Here is a 23,776-nt window from a genome sequence, read left to right on the forward strand (position 1 = left end):
CGGCTCGTTGCCACTTGGCCCCCGCTAGCCCCGGGGGCCGGCTGCCCTGGCCCGGGCCTTGCCAGCTCCATTGTTGGAGTGGCGGTGCCTCTGTTTCCATCCTCAATTCATTTGCGGGCACTTTAGAAAAGCGCTTTCCTGCGGGAACAGGGGCTTTTCACTGCGCTCCAGCGCGGTCCGCGATCCCTGCCAGCGCTCCCAACTTCCCGCATTCAGCCTCCAAGTTTCCCACTGCTTTCAGCAAGGAGATTCCCACACCGCGCGGTACCTGACCGTACTGGCAATTCAGCCGGTTGCAGTGCAACCTCCTTGCAGTGAGCGGTTCCCGTATGGAATTCTTCACCGCATTCCCGCTGCGTTTCTTCATGAGGGGGATGCATCCCTCATGGAGCGGCGTGGGCTCAGGGTGGGAAAAGCAGGTTGTTCCTGCATGTAGGCTGTTACTTACATAGATCCACTCTTTACATTTGTTTCAGTGGGCTCAGGACAAAGACCACTCGGCAAAAGCCAGTGTAGCTGCTTTGTGACCCAGCAGGAGAGGCAGGTTGGGTTTAAATACAAATTTCTCTCAGCAAAGACATTAAAGCACTGCAGAGTGCAGGTTTTTTGCAGTGAATGAAATGCCCCCCCGTCTGCCAGAAACTGCAGCTCCTCTGTATTTTATCTCTTCTTCATTGCGCAGCACCTCTAGCTGTGGGCCTCAGAGCCTGCGTGCATGGGAGCTCTTCCAGGCTGAGGAGGAGGAGATCTGACATGAGGTTCCTTTACCAGTAAAATCTTAGAGTGACTTCAATTAATTGCACAGGTTTGTGTTTTATTTCACTTAGCATTTGCTGAGTAGCTGTTAGCATCCAGGCGGGTGGGACGTCTGCAATGATTTTCTTTGTAATTCTGCTTATTTTAATTCTCCTGTTAATAAATTGGTTTGGTGCGTAAGTTCTCAGGGAAAAAAAGGAGGTGGAGACCAAACCTTTAGGAATAATTACAACTGCTTGCAGTCATACAGAAGCCTTGAAGGCAGCAGAAACTTGCTGAAATGTCACCCATCAGCTTGCAGACCCTCTGCCCAAACCTTGCCACACACAGCAAAGGTGCAGCCACCCCAAGGAGCACGAGCAGCAGTGTGAGAGGAGGCATGTGGGGAGCAGCAGCATCTCGACACAGGGCTGGGGTGGGCAAAGCATCCTGGGAGGATGGGATGCAGGGACCCCCCAGGGCCGGCCATGGACCAGGGGGCTGGGGAGGAGGAATGATGGCAAGGGGACCCGTGCATCCCGCCAGCAGTTCAGCCCTAACCCTGAGGATGGACTTTTAAATCAGTTCAAGCGGTGCAGATATCAAGCAAGGCAATAGCTAACCCCCTGCAAAAGTCGGCAGGTGAAGGGCCCCTGCCTTGTGGCAGACCGATGGCACTGGTCATGGGTGTACAGCTGGGCGCGAGGACAGGCACGTGTGAAGGGCTCACCCTGCAAACGCTGATTTAATGGAGGTCGGCTAGTCCACACGCATGTGGCGGGATCAAACACTCCCCTTTCTCTGGTTTGCTGGACACTTTGGAAATGGGAGGGTGCAAACAAGCTGAGTTTATGTACGTATGGTTTTAGCGTGAGTTAAGTCTTTCCAATTGTAACTACTCGATATGATGTTTAAATCTAAGTGACTTGTAACCTTTAAAATCTTGCTGGGATTTTAACACCGCCTGCTTTTGATGACTGCTTAAGGGAAATTAATCAGAACCATCGACAGTCAGCCATCTCCATCAGGTAACTTTGCAGTAGAAGAAATAAATTCCAGCTGGTGGGGGAAGGGAGAGAGCGTCCTGAGAAACTGGCTCCTCCGCTCCCATTGATCATCACCTGCGCTGGACCTCATACAGCAGTTTAATCCTATTCTCTCCCTCAAAGGTTTCAAGCCCCTGCAAGATCCTGACTGCTAGGGAACAAAGGCTGGTATGTGGTTCCCTCAAAGGTCAGTCATTAACCTGCCCCAACAACAGTTTTAGGAAGATCAAGGCAATGAAGAAAAACTAAGAAAAAGCACTTTCACTTTGGAATGAATTGTTCAAAATGCCCTTATACATTCAGTTTTATTCCCTTTCAGCTCCGCACTTTTTAGTTCCTGCACGTATTTATTTCTCATCAGGAATAATGGCAAGATTTGCTTTCCCAGAGATTTGACCTTAAGTTTACTCTAGCCACAACACTATAGAACATTTCATCAATTATGAATGTACTCATGTGTATAGAGGAACTGGCAAGCCAGCTTAGTAATGCTACCTTGTTCTGGAGACTTACCCTTATAAATAAATTAGGGGCATATCTTTATGAAATACCAGAAATAGAAGATGAAAGAAAAAGGGGGAAAAAGAGAGAAAGCAAAACAGAGGAAAAGCAGAGAAAGAAAGAGAAAGAAAAGTAAGAAGGGAAAGGGAAAGAAAAGGAAGAAAGAAGGAAGCAGAAGAAAGATGGAAAGGAAACAAAATCTAGAAAGCCACATTTTTCTAAAGATAAAAGGACAGAGGCTAATACCAAAAGTGCTTTCTCTGTGATTTGTATTTTCTGTGCCTGTGTGTCTCTGTGTGAGAGACAATATAGTGGACTTGCAGTAGCCAGACTATCAATAAGACATTTATTTCCATAAGTTATTGATGACCCTTTAGCTCACAAGTGACAGGCCAAAGTAGAGCCACGAGCAACTTCTGAAAGGTCATCAATAACAACTGAAAATAAATGTTTTATCCAGTGCCTTCCCATTGTGTGTCCTGTTTATGCAATGCCAGTTTAAGTTTCACCTGGCATAGTTTTTAATGGGCTGTAACTACCTCAGTCCCTGTCTACAGCAACCAAGTCTTCCAGCAAAGGGGGAAGGAGGACACACACACGGAGACAGACACACACACCCTTCCTTACTCACATGCTCCATGGAGTACCTTTTGTCAGATGCAGAGGTAAAAGCCTGCATCTTTCAGCACATCAGGATGAAACAGTACCCTAAAGAGTGAAAGGAGAGACTGCCACCTTACTGAAACATTAAAGACCATGGAGAATCCTGATGCTGCAAGTGTAAGAGCATTCAGAAGAAAGGAAATCCAGAGGGGACAGGGAGAAAAAAAACAAAAAGGAGAAGCTGAGATGCAAGGCTGTAAATAAATTATGCCTCATGCTAAGATTAAAAATACATAATATTCTATTAATGTATTTCTAATAATAATTCATACCATACTGCAAGGAAGATTGATGCGTTGTGTGTATTCAGGAGTTCCTGGAGGCAAAAGAAAGCTCTTTATGTCTATAAGGAGTCTCTTACTCCCAGTGGAAAAAAAAGACTGCAACAGACACTGGATACAACGCAGTGGGGACCAAAAACTTACTTTGCATAGCCATCACCACTAACCACAATGTCTTTTAATCAAACTTTTGTATATAAAATTTCAAATTTTCTTACTCATTTGTATTTCCACATTTTAAAAAACAAGTTTTTTGAGAATCAGTTCTCAGGCACTGGATGTAGAGTAACTATTGCAAGAGGCTGGTCTGAAATAAGCTAATGACTTTGTATCCAGTGGTGAAACTTCTGCTCACTTGAGCAGCCCTTATACCCACATCCTTACTCAGGCAAATAAGCTCATTAACTTCAAGACAAACTTTCTATATAAGCAAGGATTTGTGCTGCTTTTCAAGTCGATTTCTCCATTGAGGTAAATTAAGACATTTGCTTGAGTAAAATGTATCGGTGCTTTAAAGTGTTGAAAGAGCATGTTAGTGGAGTAAAAATTACCCAAATAAATGTCATTAACACTTCAAGGTAAGTATGTGGAAACATACTGGGATGGAAGACAACTTGAAATAGTTACTTTGCATAAGCTGTGTGATTACCCAAAATATTCTTATATATGCACATCATTTAGCTTTAGGAAAACGAAGTCAAAATTGTAAGAAAATTTGCATGTTGAAGCATTTTTAACAGCAATGTTGAATATGTCTTTAAAATAGTTTTGCATGACTTACCCCCTGCACAAGAAGCGAAAACATGAAGAATTGCTATGCAATTACTCTAAAATGGAAAATATCATTCATTCCCACTTCTTGTAGGGGAAAATTAGTAAGTAACAGAATATATTTAACTGTGAAGAATTGCAGTTCATGGATCATTGTCCTATATTCTTCTTACATCCATCTTTCTTTTTTCTGCATCTCCAGACATTTGCACCCTGCAATGTATATCTTGATTTAAATTCACGGTGCTACGCAGTGGTTTTCATTAGGTGTTGTCCTAATAAGCATATAAGGTCATTTTAGTATATACAGTTGCTGGAATTAAAAGTCATCAGTGTGACCCTGTCTGCCTAAAGGAGACATTACCTGTCATTGGGTTTTTTTCTTGCTCTCTAAACATGAAATCCTGCAAACACTGGTTTCTGTCAATGAAAGCTGAGGGCTCTTGTTTTCTTAAGTGACAACTTTCTCAGAAGCTGTGCAGGCTATAAGGAATGACCGCAGAAAGCATCCTACCACCAAAACTCATCTTTTTAGCAGACCGCTTTTTCAAACACACACGAGTACAGAAGCAAATTAAAATGGTGCTATAATCCTATAAATAATCCTCTACTGTTCTCCTATTTCTTCTGCAGGATGGAAGACCAGAATGAGAAAGAGCCTTTTGCTTCTGTCGATAAGCCCTTGGTAGAGCCTCGTGTTATGGCAACAGGAACTCTATGGCAGGTAAATAAATAGATAATAAGGTTACAGAATGCTGCATGCATTGGAAGTGCATGGCATGGCCCATAAACAGCTGTGGTCAGGGGATTTGGAGATACATTGAGCAGCTTCCCCTCCACACACACGACCACCAGACTTGAATTTCTAGTTCTTTCTGACTTCTGTTCCCCGCAATGACGCCAATGTGACTTGAGCCAAATCAACAAACAGCATTTTCTATAGTGCTTTAAATACTGGTCAGGCTGTCACTAGCATGAAGCAAAATGCAGAATCGTAAATTAGTATTTGGCAAGCAGGTGATAGCTGAAAGTGACGCTGACCCATAAAAGTACTTTGAGAACCGACTGCAGTTACGGAAAACATGGATGCATTTCCAGCAATGCAGAGGAAGCAAAGGTCTTTCTGTCTACCCTTGGATGTCCCTTTGCTGTGGGAAAGGCTGTCTTCACAGTCAGGGAGAGAGAGGTGATGTCTTCTCTTAATTTACAATAAATACATAAATAGATAAATAAAGATTAAAAAGATAACCCCCAAAGATTTGAACAGTTCTTTAAAACACTCATTATATACAAATGTGTTATATCAGCTTTCAAACTGTAAAATAAATAACAAATGTGTTAATATTAGCTTTCAAACTGTAAAATGTCGTATTGCTATTGTTTCTGCAGGGTTTTTTTTGTGGATTGAACTTAGGCTGCTTTTGCTGATGAAGCTCTTCAGGTCCCCTGGAAATAAATACCAGTATCATTGGTGTAATGATAACATATGCAGATGAGCATGTACACATCCAGATACTTATTTAATTTAGGTCGATTTGCTCATTGCCCCTGTAGGCTGCATTATTTGTGTGATTATAGAGCTCTTAATGCCAACTTGAAACCAACATGAAAATAATACGAGGCGGTATCATACCATCAGTTTTCAGGCAGATTGACTGAGGATTTCTGTCTAGAAACAAAGGGCACGACACTGCACATAAATCTGATCTAAATCTACGCAAAATGAAATTAAAGAAGTTAAGAGTCCAAATTCAATCTGTTACTATGTAACTCGGTTTAATGGAGTGCTCCTCAGGAAACTGCTCCCAATACTCCGAGATTATTTTCCCCTTCCCCAGAATCAGCATCTTGATTGCTTATATTTGGACCACACTGCAGAGGGCTGTCAAACATGAGTTATCTTTCTTGCTACAAGCTTGCTTTAGTCAACACAGAAATCTGACATTACCCAACACACCCAGTGTTTTTCTGGTCACCTGAACAAAGCAACCTTCTGAAGTGACATTCGCCTTCGGCCACCAGGCAAATGCCAGGGCGTCTGTCAGTGACATACCAGTGTTGCCTGCTGCCGCAGCCTCTCAGAGGGAGAAGGTGGGGTTGCACAAATTCACTTTTTTTCAAAAAAAGAAAAGAAAAGCTCTTGCAGATACTAACCCTGTTACAGCCTTTTTTGGTTCTCTCCCCTAACTGAGGTGAAATATTTCTTTATGCATTCATTTGCATGTTTGTGTAAAAAAGAGCTTACATAAGCATCAAGCCATGGAGAAGTTTTGGGGTTTTTTTAATCTGTTCCTCATCTTTCCAAAATGTTTGGTGTCACATGATTTTTTGTACCATACGAAGCTGAAGGAGAGCATAAAGAGGTGGGTAGGAGCACACTCCTGGCATTAGAAGGATGCTCTAAATTGGACAACCGCGTGAACATGAAAAAAATAAATTAAAAACTCCCTTTTGCCTGTGAAGAGCTGTAGCGAGCAATCAACATATGCTTTTCTTTTTATTTTATATTAAACTTCATGCACAGAGGGCAATGGGGAGGTGAAGGTCTTGAGAATCTCTTAGGTTTTCTCACTAAACAGAAAATTGTATCATGACCTCAACCAGAGAATGAGAAAAAACCCCATCACGTTAAGTGCGGCATGTGACTGGTATTTAGGGTTTGGATTTGCAGAAGACAGGGACAACAGCACTGAAGAGGACTTGCACTATTTGGGGAAAAGGTTTGAGTGAAGAAGAGTTTGGAAAAGCTCTGGTGAGGAATCATCCCTGGTGAGGAGTGGTACCAGAAGACTGATGGATTGCGGTCTGTTGGTGGTCTGCAGACTGAGGTGACTTCTCTGTGCTCCCTGAACGCCTGATGGATCTTCCCTGACCCATTTGGAGGACCCATGGGGTGTCACTGCAAAGAAGCCCGCAGCCTCACCTCCAGCCCGGTGTCCAAGGATACAGAGGCATGTAGGAATAATAATCCAATAAGAGATTTACATGTTCTTTCCTTCATCTCACTCCTCCACCCAATTTTTCATTTCATATCACTATCCCCTGTTGCCAAGAGGAGTTTATCTATGGTGTTTGATAAGGGAGCACTAAACACATTATAGTGCTATTTTAAATGACATCACAACTAACTAGATATTTTAATTGAAGGTAAATAACCAACATTATTGCCTTTTGAATGATAGCAATAGTGGAGAGTAATGGCACCACTGAGGAATCAATTGCTATTTCCCTCATAAACCATAAACCATTCAGAGATTTATAATGTTTTTTTAATGATCAGCCCTTCTAGGTGTTGAGCAGCTCCTCTGAGATCCTGAGTCTTCTGGCTGCCTGCTGAAGTCAACAGGAACGGGGGGCAGGGAGTCTCAGTATCACATACCTGTGTGCCCACCAGGATGAAACTTGTCCCACCTCAAGCAGCCTCAAGCAGAGGAAAGCCTGGGATTTTACTGCACCACCCTGATACGGTGTGCCCCAAGCCCCAAAACAGGGACACTTGACTCAACCACTGTTTCATAACCTGCTTAAGAATAAAAACGCATTGTGCATTTGTGTGCATTTCATGCCCTCTTAAGGTAGGTATAGCAAGTAACCTTGTGCAAGAAACCGCTTCCTTGCTTGCTTGCTTGCTTCCCTTTGCCTACCTAAATGTGTTCCCTTCAAATTTTATCTGCCCAGAGACTCCTTTAACGAATGCAGTACTATCCAATGCACCAGCTGGTTCAGTGGCATCGTATCGTGCACAAACATCTGTGGATCCAGAGTGCCGTCAGAGGAAATGTCCTGTATTGCCTGCTTGGAAGGACTGTCCCCCTTCCCTGGAGCCATGGCCCAGAGACGGTGTCAATGTCTCTGGTTCATTTTTTCAGCCAGAGTCAATGGCATGTTCATATACTCAGACCTGTGCTGACAAACTCAGCCTATGTTACTCATTAAGTTCAATGGGATTATCCTCATGACAAAGGAGATACAAGGCCAGTCATTATGTTTTCATGTTTAACTTGTTGTACTTTGGTTTTGAATCACAAGTGACTTTTTTAAGCTCCAGAGAGCACCTGTGATGTGATCTGAACTCATCAGTTCTCTTTTAATGGACCTAACTGGTCCATTCAAGCATTATCGGGGATCTCGTGGTAATATTGCAGGAGCTGGTTACAATGGAAATTCATGTCAGCTCTCTGGATGTGGGAGAAGAGCACAGAAAACCCCAGCCAAGACAGATGAACTCCTCCAGCCAGCCAGGAAGGGACCACATGCTTAAAGATGCACAGAATTTATTTTAAAACTCCAAACTCAGTCTGGTGAAAAAAAGGGAGTGTTAATCCCTATATAATCATGTCATGAAAAATATTGCTATTAATAGGACAAAAGCGTGAACACTAGCTACCATCCCTCTCTCTCGTGTACATACATCTTCAGGGATGAAGAGTTTCACTATGCCTACCTCCACTGCTAACATTCCGGGGTTTCCAACCCATTCCTAGAGCAATTTACTCAGCATCTGGTGCACATCCAATCTAAATTTTGAAAAAGCAGCCGACCCAACCTGCTCCCACTTAAGTCAATGACAAAACTCCCATTGACTTCAAGGAGAGCAGAAGCAGACTGGCTGTTAACAGGGAATTGGTGCCTATTGTTCAGCCGAGCATGTCGGACTAGCATGTATCAACTTCATGAGTATCAAAGGGAGTTACTAGAGGAAATCCCCTGAATATTTATGCGATAGTTGAAGGGGAGGGCTGTTTTTCCCCTCTCCCACATACCTCTGCTGCGATATGTTAGCTACGTGAGCACGCACAGCCTTGCCACTGCTTCAGCAATGCTTACAGACCCTTGGGTTTCCCTGTGTACCCTCTACGGTGGAAGGAACCCGATGGAAAAAGAGGTCTGCGGCAAATCCCAGTTCTTCACGGCTTTCCAGAAATACTGAGTCATCTTCGAGAGCCAACGTGGTCTCAGGGAATTTGCTACGGGGCTGCTACAGAGCGTGTGTGTGTCTGTGTGAGAGCATGCGTGCCTACAGAAATAATCTGTCCCAATGAGCTTTGGGAGAGCTAAAGAGGAACCAGTTACATACTGGGGTTCCCAGAGACTTCCACTGAGATCAGATGAGCTCCCAGGAGGGGTTCAGTACAAACAGAACAACCCAATATTGTGGGATATCTAGTTTCACACAGATTTTAATTAAATGGGACCAGCAAGATTTCAGCTCACCATAATTTACAAATATATATATATATATTTTTTAGATAGCACACTGAGTCTGTCCATATTACCAGGACTCTGAGAAACAAACAACATGTAACCATACAGTATGCTTTAAAGGCCCATATATCCCATATGTATTTCCACCTTGGGAGACTGGGAGACTGCAAGCAGTGGAGTTTTACAGAATAAAAGCAATGACTGTGGCAGAACTGGGATCATCCAACCCATAGCTAATGGAAATACATCTTTCCCATCGCACTGTCATGATGTAGCACACAAATCCAGACCTCAGTCTAGATTTACACCTCAAAGATTTACACCAAGCACTTAGATTTTGTGCCGAGAGAAGCCCAACTGCCACGGATGGCACTGGTAATGTGGGACAAAATAAGGAAAACAAGGGTGTGAGTATTTGTAAGCAGAGCCTCAAAACATATGTTTTTAAAGGGTGAGAGAGAATGAAAGTGTGCTTCATTATACGCTTCAGATGATCCAGTCTCACCGCTCATTCAAGTTCTGGGTTTGACAGCTTCCCACTGTATCCTTTATATATCACCCGTTGTGACTAAGCATTGAGGGGACATGCAATCATTAATCACCATTATGGATTTCTTCCCTTCTGTTGGGTTTGACTTACAAGCTTCGGGGCAGATCCTGCAGCCTTTACTCCTCCCCGCAGCCCTTTGGCCAAGCCATCAGCCCAACGTCGCCCACGGAGCCCTCCGGGCGCTGCAGCATCGGTAGGATTGGGCGCTGTGTTTCCAACACCCGCATCCCATTCCAACACGCGACGGCTCCTAATGCACAGCAGGAATTAGCAGAAACTTTGAACACTGCATTATTAAATTAAAAGGTTGCAATCTGCCATGAGATGACTTAAGCAGGACCTGGGAGTATGTGTCTGTTATTTTTAATGCTCTGTCTCAAAGTACAGAACTCCGGACATTTCCAACATCATATTTAAAACATGGTACATCTACTAATACGTGATCTGGTGCATTAATGGACCAAATTAAGTTACAGGTATGAATTTTACATAAAATGGATTAATATTATATGTCATGGAGGAATTTTAAATACTCCATCTCCATGCATTTTTAATAGTTATGTGCTCTAATTTAATGTTCCCAGGCATTGCTTCGCTTGAAGTCCCTAAACTCTCCTCCTTCCCCCTCCCCTTCACCACCCCCACCCCCCCAAGGTTTCCTTGGGATTTTCCCTGCCTTTAAACCGGCGTCCTGAAGTCCCTCAAAATATCTGTAAAGCCGGGCTGGGTCTCCGACACCGGGCGGATAAAATCGCGTTTCACGACCCGAGGAGATGGGGGGGGGGGAGGGGGGGGGGGGAGGGGGGGGGCGGGGGGGGGGGGGGGGGGCGGGGGGGGAGCCGCCTTCCTCCGGGCGGGCGGCGGGGAGCGGGGCCGGCCGCGCAGGGCTGCGCTCGCCCCCGCGGAGCTGCGCGGCAGCCCGCGGGGGCGGTGCCGAGGGCCGCTGGGCGGCGGGTCCCGCCCGCATTCCCGCAGTCCTCCCTCCCCGGGACCGCCTTCCTCCTCCTCCTCCTCCTCCTCCTCCTCCGCCGCCGCCGCCGCCGCCACCGCCGCCGCCGCCGCCGCCGCCGCCACCGCCCCCGGGGGTCAGCGCCAGCCGCCCGCCCCCTCCAGCAGCGCCACCGCCCCCCCGGCCCCGTCGCCATTGGCCGGCGCAGCGTTCCGGGGGGGACACGCCGCGCTCTGATTGGCTGTGGCGCGGCACCGTGGCGCCCCCCCCCCGCTCCCCGCGCCGCGCTCGCCTTGCCCCGCCGCGGCGGCGCCCCCGCCTCCCCCCGGCACCGCCCGCCGCGCCCCGCGCTATATAGCGGGCGGCGCGGGCAGCGACGGCGGCAGAGGTGGCCGTGGTGGCAGCCGGGTGGCAGAGGGCGGGTGTGTGTGGCCGTTGTCGCGCGGCCCTGCCAGCGCCTCTCGTTGCATCCCGGGGCGGGGGGGGGGCGCCCCGCCGGTAGTGCCAGCGAGGCTGCGGCCGTGCCGCGCTCCCCGTTGCGTTGCGGGTGGTGCGTTGTGCGGCTTGCCCGAGGTCGCCGGAGACGGCAGCGGTGGTGGAGAGGGAGGTCTGCCTCCCTCCCTGCGGCGCGATGAAAGCCGTGAGTCCTGTCCGACACCCCAGCCGCAAGGCGCAGCCCGGCGTGGCGGGCGGCGGCGGGGGACACCCGGCCCTGCGGTGCCTGGCCGAGCACAGCGGCTGCAAGGGGAGCCCGCCGTCGGGCGAGGAGCCGGCGGCGCTGTGCCTGCAGTGCGATATGAATGACTGTTACAGCCGGCTGAGGAAGCTGGTGCCCACCATCCCGCCCAACAAGAGGGTCAGCAAAGTGGAGATCCTGCAGCATGTCATCGACTACATCCTCGACCTGCAGCTGGCTCTGGAGACGCACCCGGCGCTGCTCCGGCAGCAGCAGCAGCAGCCGCCCGCCCTGCACCCGGGCAGCTACCCCGCGGGCACCCCCAGGACCCCGCTGACAGCCCTCAACACTGACCCGGTAAGAGGTGCGTGCCACGCCACCCGCGGCTCGGGGCGCGGAGCGGGAGGGGGTCAGCGCCGGCCGCCTTGGCAGCCCCCCCTCCGCGGTGGTACCTCACCGCCGCCGGCCCCGTGGCTCTGCCCCTGGAGGGGACGGAGCGTCGGAACGGCCGAGGGTGCGCGGGGGGGTGCCTGCATCCCCCCGGTGCAGGCAGGCACCCGCCCGGTGTTTACCGTGTAATTACGGGCTCTCGAGGGAGCCGCGGTAATCGCCGTGTTTGCACACAGGGAGCTGCCCTGCGCTTCCAGCGCTCCGCGGAGCGCGGCGGGGGGCCGGCGGCCCCGGGGCTCTGCGCCTTGAGCGCCCACGGCGCGACGTGCTGTGGGATGAGGGGGGGCGGCTCCCCTCCGCGGGACCCCCGTGGCAGCCTGGCGGTGCATGCGGCCGGGCAACGGCGTGCTCAGTGCCCCCGGGGGCTCCCCCGGCTGGGCGGGCAAGCCCGCCGTCCCCGGGGCCGGTACCCGCCTGCGCACCCCCGGTACTCGGGGGCTGCCAGTGCCCTGTGCGCAGGGGTGGGGGTGTCTGGGGAGTGGGGGGAGATCTCAGTGTCCTTCGCCCCCCTAACTCGCCGTGTCCGTTGCTGCGCAGGCTGGCTCTGTTAACAAGCCGGGGGACAGCATCCTCTGCCGCTGACCGCCGCTCCGCAGGTGAGTGCCGGGGGGGCAGCGCAGGCTCCCGCACCGCCTCTGCCGGGAAGCCTGCCGAAGGGGGGGACCTCAGCCCGGCGAGACATTTTTGCAGGAGGCTGTGGGGGTTTATTTTTAATTACGGGGTGGTTATTTTATTTTCTTTAATTACCGGGTGTTGTGGTTTTTTTCCTTTCCCCCCTACCCCCGGAGCGCTTCTGGCTGCGGCGTGCAGCTGCGCATCCCTCCGCCTGGCCCAGCCTGGGAGCTGCGGTTGTTGTTTGACCTGGTTTGTTTTGGGTTGTTGATCAAGCATGTCTTGTGTTTTGTTGGTGGCGCCAGTCGGTCTGGAGCGGAGCGGTTCACACACCCCCTCTATTCATTCCTCTCCCACAGGTGTGCGGAGGCACCGCGGGGGGCGGGCGGCGGGGGGGGTGGTGGGGGCCGGCCCCGCCGCACCGGAGGAAGGAGCCATCCAACCCCCCCATCCCCAGCAATTCCCATGCTTCATCCCGGCAGACCCAGCCTTTTCACCGTTTTGCACGTCCGTAGCAGCCCCCCCGTCCCGTCCCGCCCCGTCTCTTCTCTTCGCTTCCCAGCAGATGCGAGCGGCGCGGCCGCGGTGCAGGCGCCTGGTGGACTCGAGCAGCAAAAGTTGCCACTCAGCCCCTGGTTAGCGAGGACCGAGCCGAAAGCAGACTTTAGAAGCGTTATAACTCTTTAAGGGGCCGAGCAGCTGAATCTTGAAGCTTTACTAATCTACCAGAGCATTTGTAGATATATTTGACATCTATTGTTTAAAATAGATGGATTTTATTGGGGCCCAGGGAACTTTCTACTCCCTGCAGGAATGTTACATATTGTATAGTTAAATGAGTGACATTTCATACTGTGTATATATAGAGATGTTCTATAAGTGTGAGAAAAGTATATGCTTTAATAGACTGCTGTAATTATAAAATATTTTTAATTAAATATTTTTTTGTAAATATTATAAAGGTGTGTATGTTTTTTTTAAATCTGTGGGATTATCTCTTTAGAAAAACCACAGCTCAAGTACAGAGCTGCTAATATGGAAGTATCTTGAATGTGTAGGGCTTTTTTTTGTCCCCAAATGTCCTTTAGACTCAGAAGTTACAGCTAATAGCTAGTGGTCCTGCATGATTGCATGAGATGTCTAATTGCAAATAAACTTGTTTGGAGTTCATACAAATGTGTTTTCCTCAATCTAGACTTAAAATGTTTGTAAGTGTATTATACATTTTGAGACTACACTTTTGTCATTTAGGCACAGGGGTTTTTAGTGCATTCTATAAAACTAGCGGTAAGATATGTAGTGGTTTTTTACTTAGAAAAACAAATTCTATCTAGTTTTTGCATTATGGGGGCGATGCTTTAGATCTTTAATCAGCTTTTTTTAAAATCTGCTGTTGCATCAGATCAAGAGTTGTTCTGGAACTTCATTTAGCACCAAAAGGTTTTATTGCAAACTTGCATTCCTACAGCCTAGTGATCACTTAAAAAAGTGAAAACAGTTCTCTGCTTGCAACCAAAGGGCAAAACCATTAACAAAACCAGTTGCTGTTTCCTTCGTCCAAAGAGTATTAATACCGAACTGCAGAAAGGCACATGGGCAAAGTCATTATGATCAGTGATGTAAATTCATCTTAAAATTAAGTAGACCAAAAATCGGATAACTGCGTCAAGATTATTTTTCTAGTACAAAATGACTTACGTTTACCTGTAACATAGCTGCAGTGAAAATCCTGTTTAATCTCTGTGATGTGTAACTACTACATGTGAACATTAAACTAGATTTACCTGTCTTTAACTGTGATTTCTTCAGCTTATTTCTTCCATCCTCTGAATGTGCACATTCTCTCCACTGATTTTGTACGTACCGTTTGACGGGTGGATTAATCTCACAGCAGGGTTTTGTACCTTCAGGTCTTCCAGCCTGTGAACTGGTGTCCAGGCTCAGTGAAAGATGCTCGCCTTGTGTGATCAGTAGCCTGCGTGCTAGTGAAATGGGATTTTTCAGAGTGGGAGAATTAAGTAGGATTTAATTGGGTGCTTTGTAAATAGCTAGCCAACTGTGTGTGTAACATGGTCTGTTTGACTAAAAAAAGAGAATTTGATTCAAATTTATACAAGTGTCAAAAGTACTATAACCCAAGGGACAACTTCTATGAAATTAAATATTTATAAGGAAATTAACTACCAGGGTCATTAGCTATTGACTACAGTGATAATGTCAACAAGATGAGCATTCTCTTAATCAAAATAATTGCGTAAAGATCAAATCAAAAAGTGGCTAATGCATCTGCAAACAGAAGGCCTGTGTCACTGCAGATGCATTGAAAGTAGGGGCGTTCCACAGGCTGCCCTGTCGGGAGAGATGGGGAGCGGGTCCCTGCCTTGTGTTCCTCCAGCTCAGATGTTGCAATAATAGTAGTTTAACGAGCAAAATCCATGTTCCTGTAAAACTTAAGTCCTGAACTTCCCATTCTGCGTCCCCAAGTAATACAGTGACAGTACGAATGCTATCCGTAGGGCTTTTTACTGCAGTTTGGGAATTCTTCTGTTGTGTTTAAAAAAAAAGCAACAATTTTCCAAAGGAAAGGTTTAAATTGATGTTTGTTTTCTTTGTTTATCCTACTAATATTTGTAGTCTCCTGCTTTAGCTTGTATAGCTCAGCGTATTTTGTACACGGTGTTTCAGTAACATTAGTTCTCAATACCCCCATTTGTTTCTCTCCGCTGTTGCCAAATTGCGGTATTCTGTTACACAGCAGAGGAAGGGGGCAAAAAGTGCTGTCTTAAAATACGAAGCTACCTTGTCGAGTTTCTACATATCAAAGCTGGTGTACCCTGGGAGAGCTGCTCACCCACTGAACTGCTCTTCGAGGGAGGGCGTACCAAGCCCTGGATTGTTTCAGGTCAGGGCAATCTCCTGCTCAGTGGCTTAGGGGGTTGGTTTTGCTTTTTTAAAAACTGTTGCGGTGCAACAAGTTCGGACCTTTAGAAAATGTAGTCTTATTAAAGAGCTGTGAAAATTGTTTCTGTTATATAGCATTCTTGACAAATGTGAAAGCCTGTGTACGATACTCAAGAAAGCTCTTTATCAGAGCATGGTAGATGCTCGTCTTGATTTATTCCTAATGCTACGTATGAAACCTTCAGCAAGGAATACCTGATCGATCGCTTCCTGATGGCTGGAATCAGTACAGTCCTAAATACAGCCAGAGCTACTATTATTTTTCAAAGATTAATTTAGAGTCTTTCACCATATTATAATCCCATATCTTGTTCAAATCATGTTCTCCATATAGCAAAAGGCGTAAACGTTGGAACAAAGGCAAATTAAAAGGACTCTTTTCTTCTAACGCCTTGGATTTTCTCTTGGTCACAAAAGCATTCCTTAAAAGGAGCTTTTTGATTGCGTGATGAGGGTTGTGGTGAGGCTGCCAGATTAGGAATTAGGATACCAAATTCTGTTCCCAGCTCTGCTACTGAGGCTCTTCTGTGATCTTGAGCAAGTCACTGGCTGTCAAACAAACTTCCAGTTTTCCACTTGCAGCGTACCAGTGGCAACATGTACTCATCTTTATAGAAGCAGGGAGATGAACCAGGCAAAATGCACTTGTGGGTTTTTACTTCATCTTTCTTAAGGGGATTAAGTTTCAGGTAAGAAAGGCAGCAGAGGGAAAGCAGGGGTGATTGTCAGGAGAGCCTTCCAAGGAGGAGCCGACTGAGACATACACTGTGCGTAGAGGCCGCGAGGAACCTCTTGCCTGGGACACTGAGACTGTAAAGGACTAGGAAATTGTCTGGAGGAGGAACATCTGAGGGACCTAGGTCTTTTGTGTCCCTGACTGGTACGCTGCCTGCAGAGCACAGCGATGGATGCTGCTGGCGCTGCCTGTCCGTTTCGGGGAGCTGCAGTGTGGAGGTCCCAGTCCTCGCAGATGCTGAGACTCCCCTCTGAAATTTCCAAATGATTGGAGGTGCTCCTTTAGTGCAAAAGCCAAATGCCAGCTCTTGCAGTGATAGCTACATTTCCCCCGCTGTTTCACATGGGAATGGTATTTATTTTCACTTTCTAACCCATATAGAGTTGCTTTTAAGCAGTTGTTGCGTTTTCAGCCACAAGCGAAGTGGTCATAAAGAATGCTATAGCTGTCCTGCTGGTGGTTCGGAGAGTTAATGAATAAACCATGCATAGGATAAACAGGTTTATGCAAATGCAGAGCAGCACTTTACTATTATTTGTATTTTCAATGCTTTTGTAGCTGTAGAAGTCACATTTTTGTAAAACCTTTGCAGTTGGAATGAAGAAACCACGGTACAAGCAATTCAAGTAATTGTTTTAGATGCAACGCAATTTGCTGGCTTCTCCAATAGTAAGGCTTGCAATACTAAATAGCGTGCTTCCAAAACAGCATTGAAAATGTTTTGCTCTCCAGTCTCAGAACATGTGATCTGAAAACACAGGCTAAATATATTCCCCGCGTACAACTGCTTGCTTTCTTGCATTAGAAAAATCAATCCTTTACTCTTATTGCTGTGTAAGAGAAAACTCGTGTGCTGTGCCAAGCAGGAGAGCCTGCTTTCCCAAATGCCCAAAGCAGGCACGAACACACCAGCCCTGGGAGCACATCCCAGCTGAGCTGGGGACCGGGCACCCCGGGGCTGTGCAGCACATGGGAGCTGGGCTGCGGGCAGCAGACGGTCAAGCACCAGCACCGTGCTAGCCAGAGCCGGTCTCTCAGCCACCACATCCTGGCCATGCCTCCTCAACAAAAACCCTTTTCCCCAAAAATTCGCAGGAGGCAGGCTATGGCATAGACTGCTGTGCGATCCCAGCAGCATGGGCAGGACGGGGGATTTGCTAAGTTGGCATCCCTCCTCCTCAGCAAAACATCTGCTGGAAAAGAGCTGTGTCGCCCACAGAGCATTGAGGAAGGAGCGGTGCAAACCCTACCGCGCTCAGGCACAAGCAGAGAGCTGAAGTCATCGGAAAGATGCTGGTGAGCGATGGGCCCAGCTGGCAGGCATGCTAAAGTATTGCAAGGCAATGCTTCCCCCCCGTTTTGCCCTTCTTGAAGGTACGTGAGGGGAGGCAAGACCAGTTACAACCAGCACGGGGCTGTGCTGAGGCAGTTGAAGACCTGTAAGAATAGGCGTAGAAAGCATCGCCCCGTACATCGAGGTGTAACAGTGCCAGCGGGCTGTGGTGTCCCCCACCATGCTCTGAGGGACGCGGGCAGGGAAAGCAGAGCACTCTTCCGGCAGCTTGTTTTTGAGTAGAGGACACGGTGGTGGCTGGAACGTGTTAGTCCCCATTTGTCATTTTTTGGCCTGTAGGGAGAAGAGCTGGCACCCAGGGCTGTGGCACGCGGGGGTGGGAGCAGCCCCTCCACACCAGCCCCGGGAGCGCAGCCCTCCCCGCGCCACATGCGACGGCAGTGCTGAGCGGGACGCGGGGCAGGGCAGCTCGGGCTTTTCTTCCTTTGATGGGCATGGAACACGCTTTGACATGGTATGGGGGTTGGTTTTGATTTTCTTCCCTTTTTTTCCTTCTCTGTTTTAACCTTCTCTTAGCCTTGGGTTTGCTTGCCTTTTTTTTTTTTTTTTTTTTTTTTTCCCCCCTTGCTTTTTTCCCAAAGATAATGTGTTTATCAACTGACAGGATACACTCGTTTCTGGTAAAAGAAGCACTCTGACAATTTTCACAACATGTATAATTTACTTAAGGGCCATAATGGCTTCTTCTGAGCCATGTGTCATGTAAATAAATATTCCAACGATTTTTAACATGCATATTATGTACTCGGTAGATCAATGGCTCCTTTGAAGCTGTTACAGTTTATCCTGTAAGTTGCTATTCAGACATTTTTTAATATGTATTATTTATTCAACAGGCTATCTCTTCATTCAGAGATGCCGGTGTCTGTAGCAGTCTTAACATCTCTATCTTGTTTAGGATATTTCAAAATTAATATTGCTCAGCCTTTTCAGCAGGTTGGAGAGATCCCCATGAAAATGTAGAAAGGGGAAAGAATAGCTCAAATGAGACTGTAAGATCCGTCCACTGCAGATCAGGTTTTTAAGACGCTTTACTCTGCTCCCCTCCACCTTCTCTGCCAGCCCTGGAGATGGGCAGTGTCAAGAATGGCTGCAGGGCCAGGGGGGAGCCTCGGAGGGGGTCTGGGAGGGCAGCGGTGCCTGGCCCAGGAGGAGCAGGAGGGGCAGGAGGGGCAGGAGGGGGAGGGTGCCAGGGTGACACGGCCGGTTGCCCACTGACTTGTGTGGTGGCTGTGGGAGCATCACGGCGCTGGGGCAGCAGCGATGAGCAAGGGAAGCGGTTTTTGGTCCCTGTGCAGGACAGGCTCAGCGGGTAAGTAGGAGCTGATATGCCAAGCACTGGTTTGTGAGCTGCCCCGGTCCTTCAAGCACCGGCAGGGTTGGTTCTGCCGGGGGGTGAATGGGGGTTTTTTTGGGGGTGCAGCTCTGGGAGCTCTGTGCCAGGCAGTGGGCACAGCCAGGGGCAGGTGTGAAGGTGCAGGGCACGTGGACGTGAAGGCGTGCACACAGGTGACTTCATGCTCTGCAGCTATTAGTCAGGGAGAATCCTTTTCCATTCCCAGCGGGTGGGGGAGCAGGCAGACGTGATTCACAGCTGCAAGGGGAACCCTGCGAGCTCCCAGGCCCTTGCAGGAGTGGCCCAGGAGATAAGAGGGCCTGCGACCTCAGTGCTGGCTGATGAAGGAGGAGAACCTGGGCTGAGAAAGATAAAGTTCCTATTTAAATGCAGACGTCTGCAACAATAGAGGTGGAAACATAAAAAAAATAGCTCTCAAAGTCATTTGCTTGGAGTAGGAAGGCTTTTGTCTCACCTTGTTTAAACAGTCCCACTCCCCTGTTTAGTTTACTTGTGTTAATATCCCCCAGAGGCTTCATCATTTCCTATTGATGAGCATACACACACAAAAAAATCATTTTGCTGTCCATGCATTTAATTCTCTTTCCAAGCGCTTAAAATTCAGCATGTCCCTTCAGTTCCAAAGGTGCTAGATCTTCAAAACCAGCAAGCTGCTCACAGTCAGCTGGGAAACCCCAAGTTGTTTTGGAGCACATAAAAACATTCAGTGCTGATAAATACCCACACTGTGTTTTGCATCTTCATAATTTGGGATTCCATTTACTTGACATATGCAATAAATAAAACAATAAATAAAATATGCTCCCTGCCTCAAGGACATTTCTCTACATAAGTTGCAGCCCAGTGTACAAACTCCTTCCGAACCAGCTGGCGGTATGTATGCATCCACCGCACTCCCTATTCCAAATGCAGGGGCACCTTCTCACAGCTGACTACGAACAACGCTCTTTAAACCATACAGCTACGGATAAGACTTATAATAAGAATAAAGTAACCAAAAGAGAGTCCTGCTTTAGCTGGAAAACAGGCAAATTGTTCTCGTTAGCCTTTTTTGGTGAAAAATGCCTCTACCTAAAGCTTTGGAAAACTCCACTGACTCAGCTCTTGATCAAATGCCCACCAAAGTGTTTCCATCACCTTCAGCAGATGTCAAATGGCAAATTCACAGGAATGAATGGGTACATTTAGGGCTCTGTAGTGCTCTGCTCTGCATGGACAAAATCCCATTATGCCTCATCCAGGCCTCAGTTGGGAGCTAGGTTTTGCCATTTTTTACCAATTTACTCCAGACCTGCACTGTTATCACTGGCATAAGAAGCTGGATGCAGCCTTTGAGCAAGCAGAATGGCACCAGGGCTCGCAACTTTTGCCTTTCACCTATTCTAAACCCACAACACCTCGCTATGTGAAGAGTTACATGCAACTCAATAGCAGCAGCAGCTCTGGCAGGGCTCAGCGGTGAAGGACACAGATTGTGTGGCCAAACTCATCCCCCCAGCTTAGCGCTGGACCCAATCTCCTGATCCTCTCAGTGCATTTGGGATTAGGGCCTGGTTTGAATGGCCGGAGAGCTATAAAATCCCCTCTCCTGTCTCAAGATGGGGTTTGGGTTGAGTTTTGCCATGAGTTTGGCTATGAGTTTAGCGGTCATGGCAGGGTCGGATGCTTGCTGCCATCAATTGCTGCGGGCGCTTGCATCGTGTTTGGCTTGAACACGACATATGAACAGAGATAATCAGCCTCTGATATGCTTGCGTCTGTGTTGCAGGGCAAGGTCTTCTTTATTTTGCTGGGGCAACAGCCATATTGAAACAAACTGTATGTTGTTTTCTTTCAGACAGGTGTGATGGCACACCTGCGGAGCTTGGGCTTGAATAGCAACTCCTAACCTTTTGTGGGTAAGGTGGGGGGCAAATCCTGCTTAACAAGGATGTCAAACTGATCTTTGTTCCCTTCTCCCAAGCAAGTATCTGTGGCAACAAACTGGAGACAGGTAAACAATCAGCTTCTGCTGCCACAAGCTTTCCATTTACAGTTCACCAGGAGCTCTTATTATATGAAAGGAAAGGGTGGATGTGGTGTCAACACAAGGTAATAGTAATATTATTTGAACAGGTGTGTGGGGTGTTGCTAAAGTGAGAGAACGGGTGAGCGGTAGGGAGCAGTTAGTACAGGGCTGTGCATGTAATAACCAGAGCTCACCCGCGTTTATTATCATAACAATCATGTGCAGTGATAGGTTTTGCAACGAGCTGGTCTGATTTACCTGGTACATTAAACCAGTTTCGTGATTTCTCACTTTCTAACTCCCTGCTGGGAAATATGCATGCTAAAAATCCGGTGAGCAGACCCACTGTGCACACAGGTACAGACAGATAACCCATCAGGTCACAGTTATCCTCCAGCCTCCGCTCCTCCACGGACAACTTTGCAACTGATTTACATCGGTGGAAGAGAGAAAGCAGATTAAGTATCTCAGCACTGCATTACAAAGGGATGGCAGGTTTGCGGGAGTGTTAAGGCACCTTGGAATAGGGAGAGTCCAGTACCTCAGCAGTTTGGTCTTTACATCTATTGTCTGTAATGCCGTTAATTTAAAAAATGTATTTCCAGTCTGTGATGTAGGTTATATTGATATGCATTTGTGATTTGAATGTATATTCATCTATGCGTGTATGGAGTTAGATGGCTATCCTTTCAGTGAGAAAACTGTATGCCGAAAGAGAGAATGGAAACAGTAAAAATAATCTTTTGGTTTGTATGTTTAAAGGGCCGACTGGAACGGCCTTAGAAAGGATTCACGCAGTAGGGTACATACCTTGCTGAAATGTGCATATTTCCATTGTGGGAAACAAAGGGAAAAATCATACCTTGATATGCTCTCAGAGTAGAGATATGCTCTGTGATTCACTGAAGACAGCTATGGAGGTTACAAAACAGAAATTAAGAGACGATATAAATTACATGAAGGTGTTCTAGATGATTAGACAACTCGTTGGTCCATTTACAGCGCTGCTCCTATCTTTTTATCAAATTTGATGAGAGTGGCAAATTGTAAGCAAGGCAATTTTGCGCTCTCTCCTGTCCTTAAGTCCTACTTTCTTTAGTGAGATCTTAATGCTTATCCAGAGCATTTTAATAAGAAACTATTGCATGCCACTGGTTTGTGCAAACAGTAGTTGTATTATTACAGGGGTGAATTAATCTTCCAGGCATGCATTTGTGTTACTCAGATCAGGCAGGGTTTATTTGCAAAGGGCTGACCCTGCTTCCTGGCAGGTTTGCTCGGAGATGCCGTGCCAGATTCCCTCCAGCCGATGCAAAAGGGTTCAGCTGGCACATCGCGGGGACCACGGGGACAGTCACATTGCAGGGGCTGGCACCTGAGTGAAAGCAGGGCAAGGGGCCGTGGGGACAGCGGCACCAAGCCCTGGACTGGGAGCTGCTACCCTCAAGCCTGGCTCTGCATCCTTCTGGTAGTGCAGATTGAGCCTGAGATGACAGAAGAAACCTTGATTTCAAGTAGCTTGTTCCCTCTTTAAGCAGAACTGCTACAACATTTCCCCGTGTACAGATTTCATTAAGTAAATGCTTAATAGCAGGGTAGTTCTCATCTTAGGACAAATATTTTAGAGATCCCTTGTTAGTCACATCAGGTGTGATCCTTCAATAGTGCGACATCTGTTATTTGTTAGATGTAAACAGAGAAGGAAAAGGGGTTATTTGCCCTGTCCTGGGCTCTTCAGCGATCCAGGCAACCTGGCTGAACGTGCCGCAGACAGTGCTGACAGTACAGCTCTTTCAGGAGGGTAACATTGCACCAAATGTTGAGTAGGGGGTAACTAAAAAGTGTTGTGTTACGCTTGGGTGCCCTTTCATTTTATTTTTTTTTACGATCCAGTGTGTACTTTAAACATAGCTTGCTCCTAAGAATTTCCTCATAGGAGTCAATGCTATGCTGCTTTTTGAGCAGAGCAAACATTGGATGGGCCCTTCACAAATGGAAGGTAAGTCACGGTCAGCTGAAAGGAGCGTAGTCCTGATTGCAAGGGGCCAGGCTTCTGGATTAAAGCCAGCATCTTGATCTTGCTTTGCATGCTTCATTATTTCATGCTGGAAGACAGATGTTTTGGGGTTACATCACAAAACTCTTACTCTTTGCTTCACATGGGCTTTGCCAGTTTTTAAGCAGATACTTAAGCAATCAGAAGTAACAGCCTGGTAACATTTTAGGCATAGTTCGCAGAATTTGGTGGAGTCAGGACTTTAATGAGAGAGCAGCGGATTCTTTCATTACCTCAGATGCAGTTTAACACTTTGTTCATACACGGTATTTATAGGCCACGCATTGCTCTATTATGGACTGGCTATCGCAGTGCAAAAGTGGTTGGCAAAGTCATTGTGGTGCGCTGCAGAGGCAGCGTTACGGCTGCACACCAAATGCAAAGAATTCCTTGAACGTAGGTAAGATGTATTCATTATTATTGTCAATCAGTTAAGAGCCTGGTGTGTGTGTGTGTGTGCGTGTGTAAATCTAAAGTCCTAGGAACACAGCATTTCTTCCACTGAGTGTAATTTTTCAGAACATGATGTGTAGGTTTTGCGCCCGGTGATTTTCACTTGCTGGCATTCTTCTACACGCTTGGGAGTCGTCCCCTTCCTTTCCAGCAGCCTAAGGAAAATGCTGCCCTCTCTTGAAATTCGGGAAGCGGTGCACACGCATCCTGCGGGGCTGGTGGGTGGCAAGAAAGGCAGCATTACATTTTATACTATAAAATAGAGTTGGGGGAGTTGTTCTGAAGGATGGATATTCTCTAAAATATAAATTATCTTCATTTTGGAAAATTGGAAAACAAGCAAAGGTACCCTGCTCCTTTAGGGAAATATCTTAGCCAGGGAAATTTCATTGTCTCCTGTGCTCAAATAGAG

The 23,776-nt window shown here is 47.3% G+C and overlaps 1 protein-coding gene and 1 long non-coding RNA gene across 3 annotated transcripts; both read left to right on the forward strand.

Annotated features, from left to right (window-relative positions):
• The first annotated feature begins 699 nt into the window (after window positions 1–699).
• On the forward strand, window positions 700–8,633 carry LOC114014690 (uncharacterized). The gene is made up of 3 exons (XR_003558288.1): window positions 700–805; window positions 4,631–4,721; window positions 7,278–8,633. It is a non-coding gene; the product is annotated as an uncharacterized LOC114014690 (long non-coding RNA).
• A 2,435-nt stretch (window positions 8,634–11,068) lies between these two features.
• On the forward strand, window positions 11,069–14,233 carry ID4 (inhibitor of DNA binding 4). Of its 2 annotated transcripts, none has more exons than XM_055706133.1 (3): window positions 11,069–11,741; window positions 12,365–12,423; window positions 12,799–14,233. In XM_055706133.1, exons 1-2 carry the CDS (start codon window positions 11,333–11,335, stop codon window positions 12,376–12,378), a joined length of 423 nt encoding a protein of 140 aa, XP_055562108.1. In that variant the 5' UTR covers window positions 11,069–11,332; the 3' UTR covers window positions 12,379–12,423; window positions 12,799–14,233. The 2 variants fall into 2 exon arrangements, with proteins under 2 accessions (XP_055562108.1, XP_055562107.1); XM_055706132.1 differs by having other exon boundaries at window positions 11,069–11,734.
• The last annotated feature ends 9,543 nt before the right edge of the window (window positions 14,234–23,776 follow it).

Source organism: Falco cherrug, chromosome 3, assembly GCF_023634085.1.
Source record: "Falco cherrug isolate bFalChe1 chromosome 3, bFalChe1.pri, whole genome shotgun sequence".
Taxonomy (NCBI): domain Eukaryota; kingdom Metazoa; phylum Chordata; class Aves; order Falconiformes; family Falconidae; genus Falco; species Falco cherrug.

Excerpts from the sequence above, each read along its gene's own strand:
- ID4 (XM_055706132.1), top strand. The coding sequence starts at position 11,333 with ATGAAAGCCGTGAGTCCTGTCCGACACCCCAGCCGCAAGGCGCAGCCC. Across the intron at positions 11,735-12,364 it reads CAGCCCTCAACACTGACCCG|GCTGGCTCTGTTAACAAGCC; the intron begins GTAAGAGGTGCG and ends GTTGCTGCGCAG.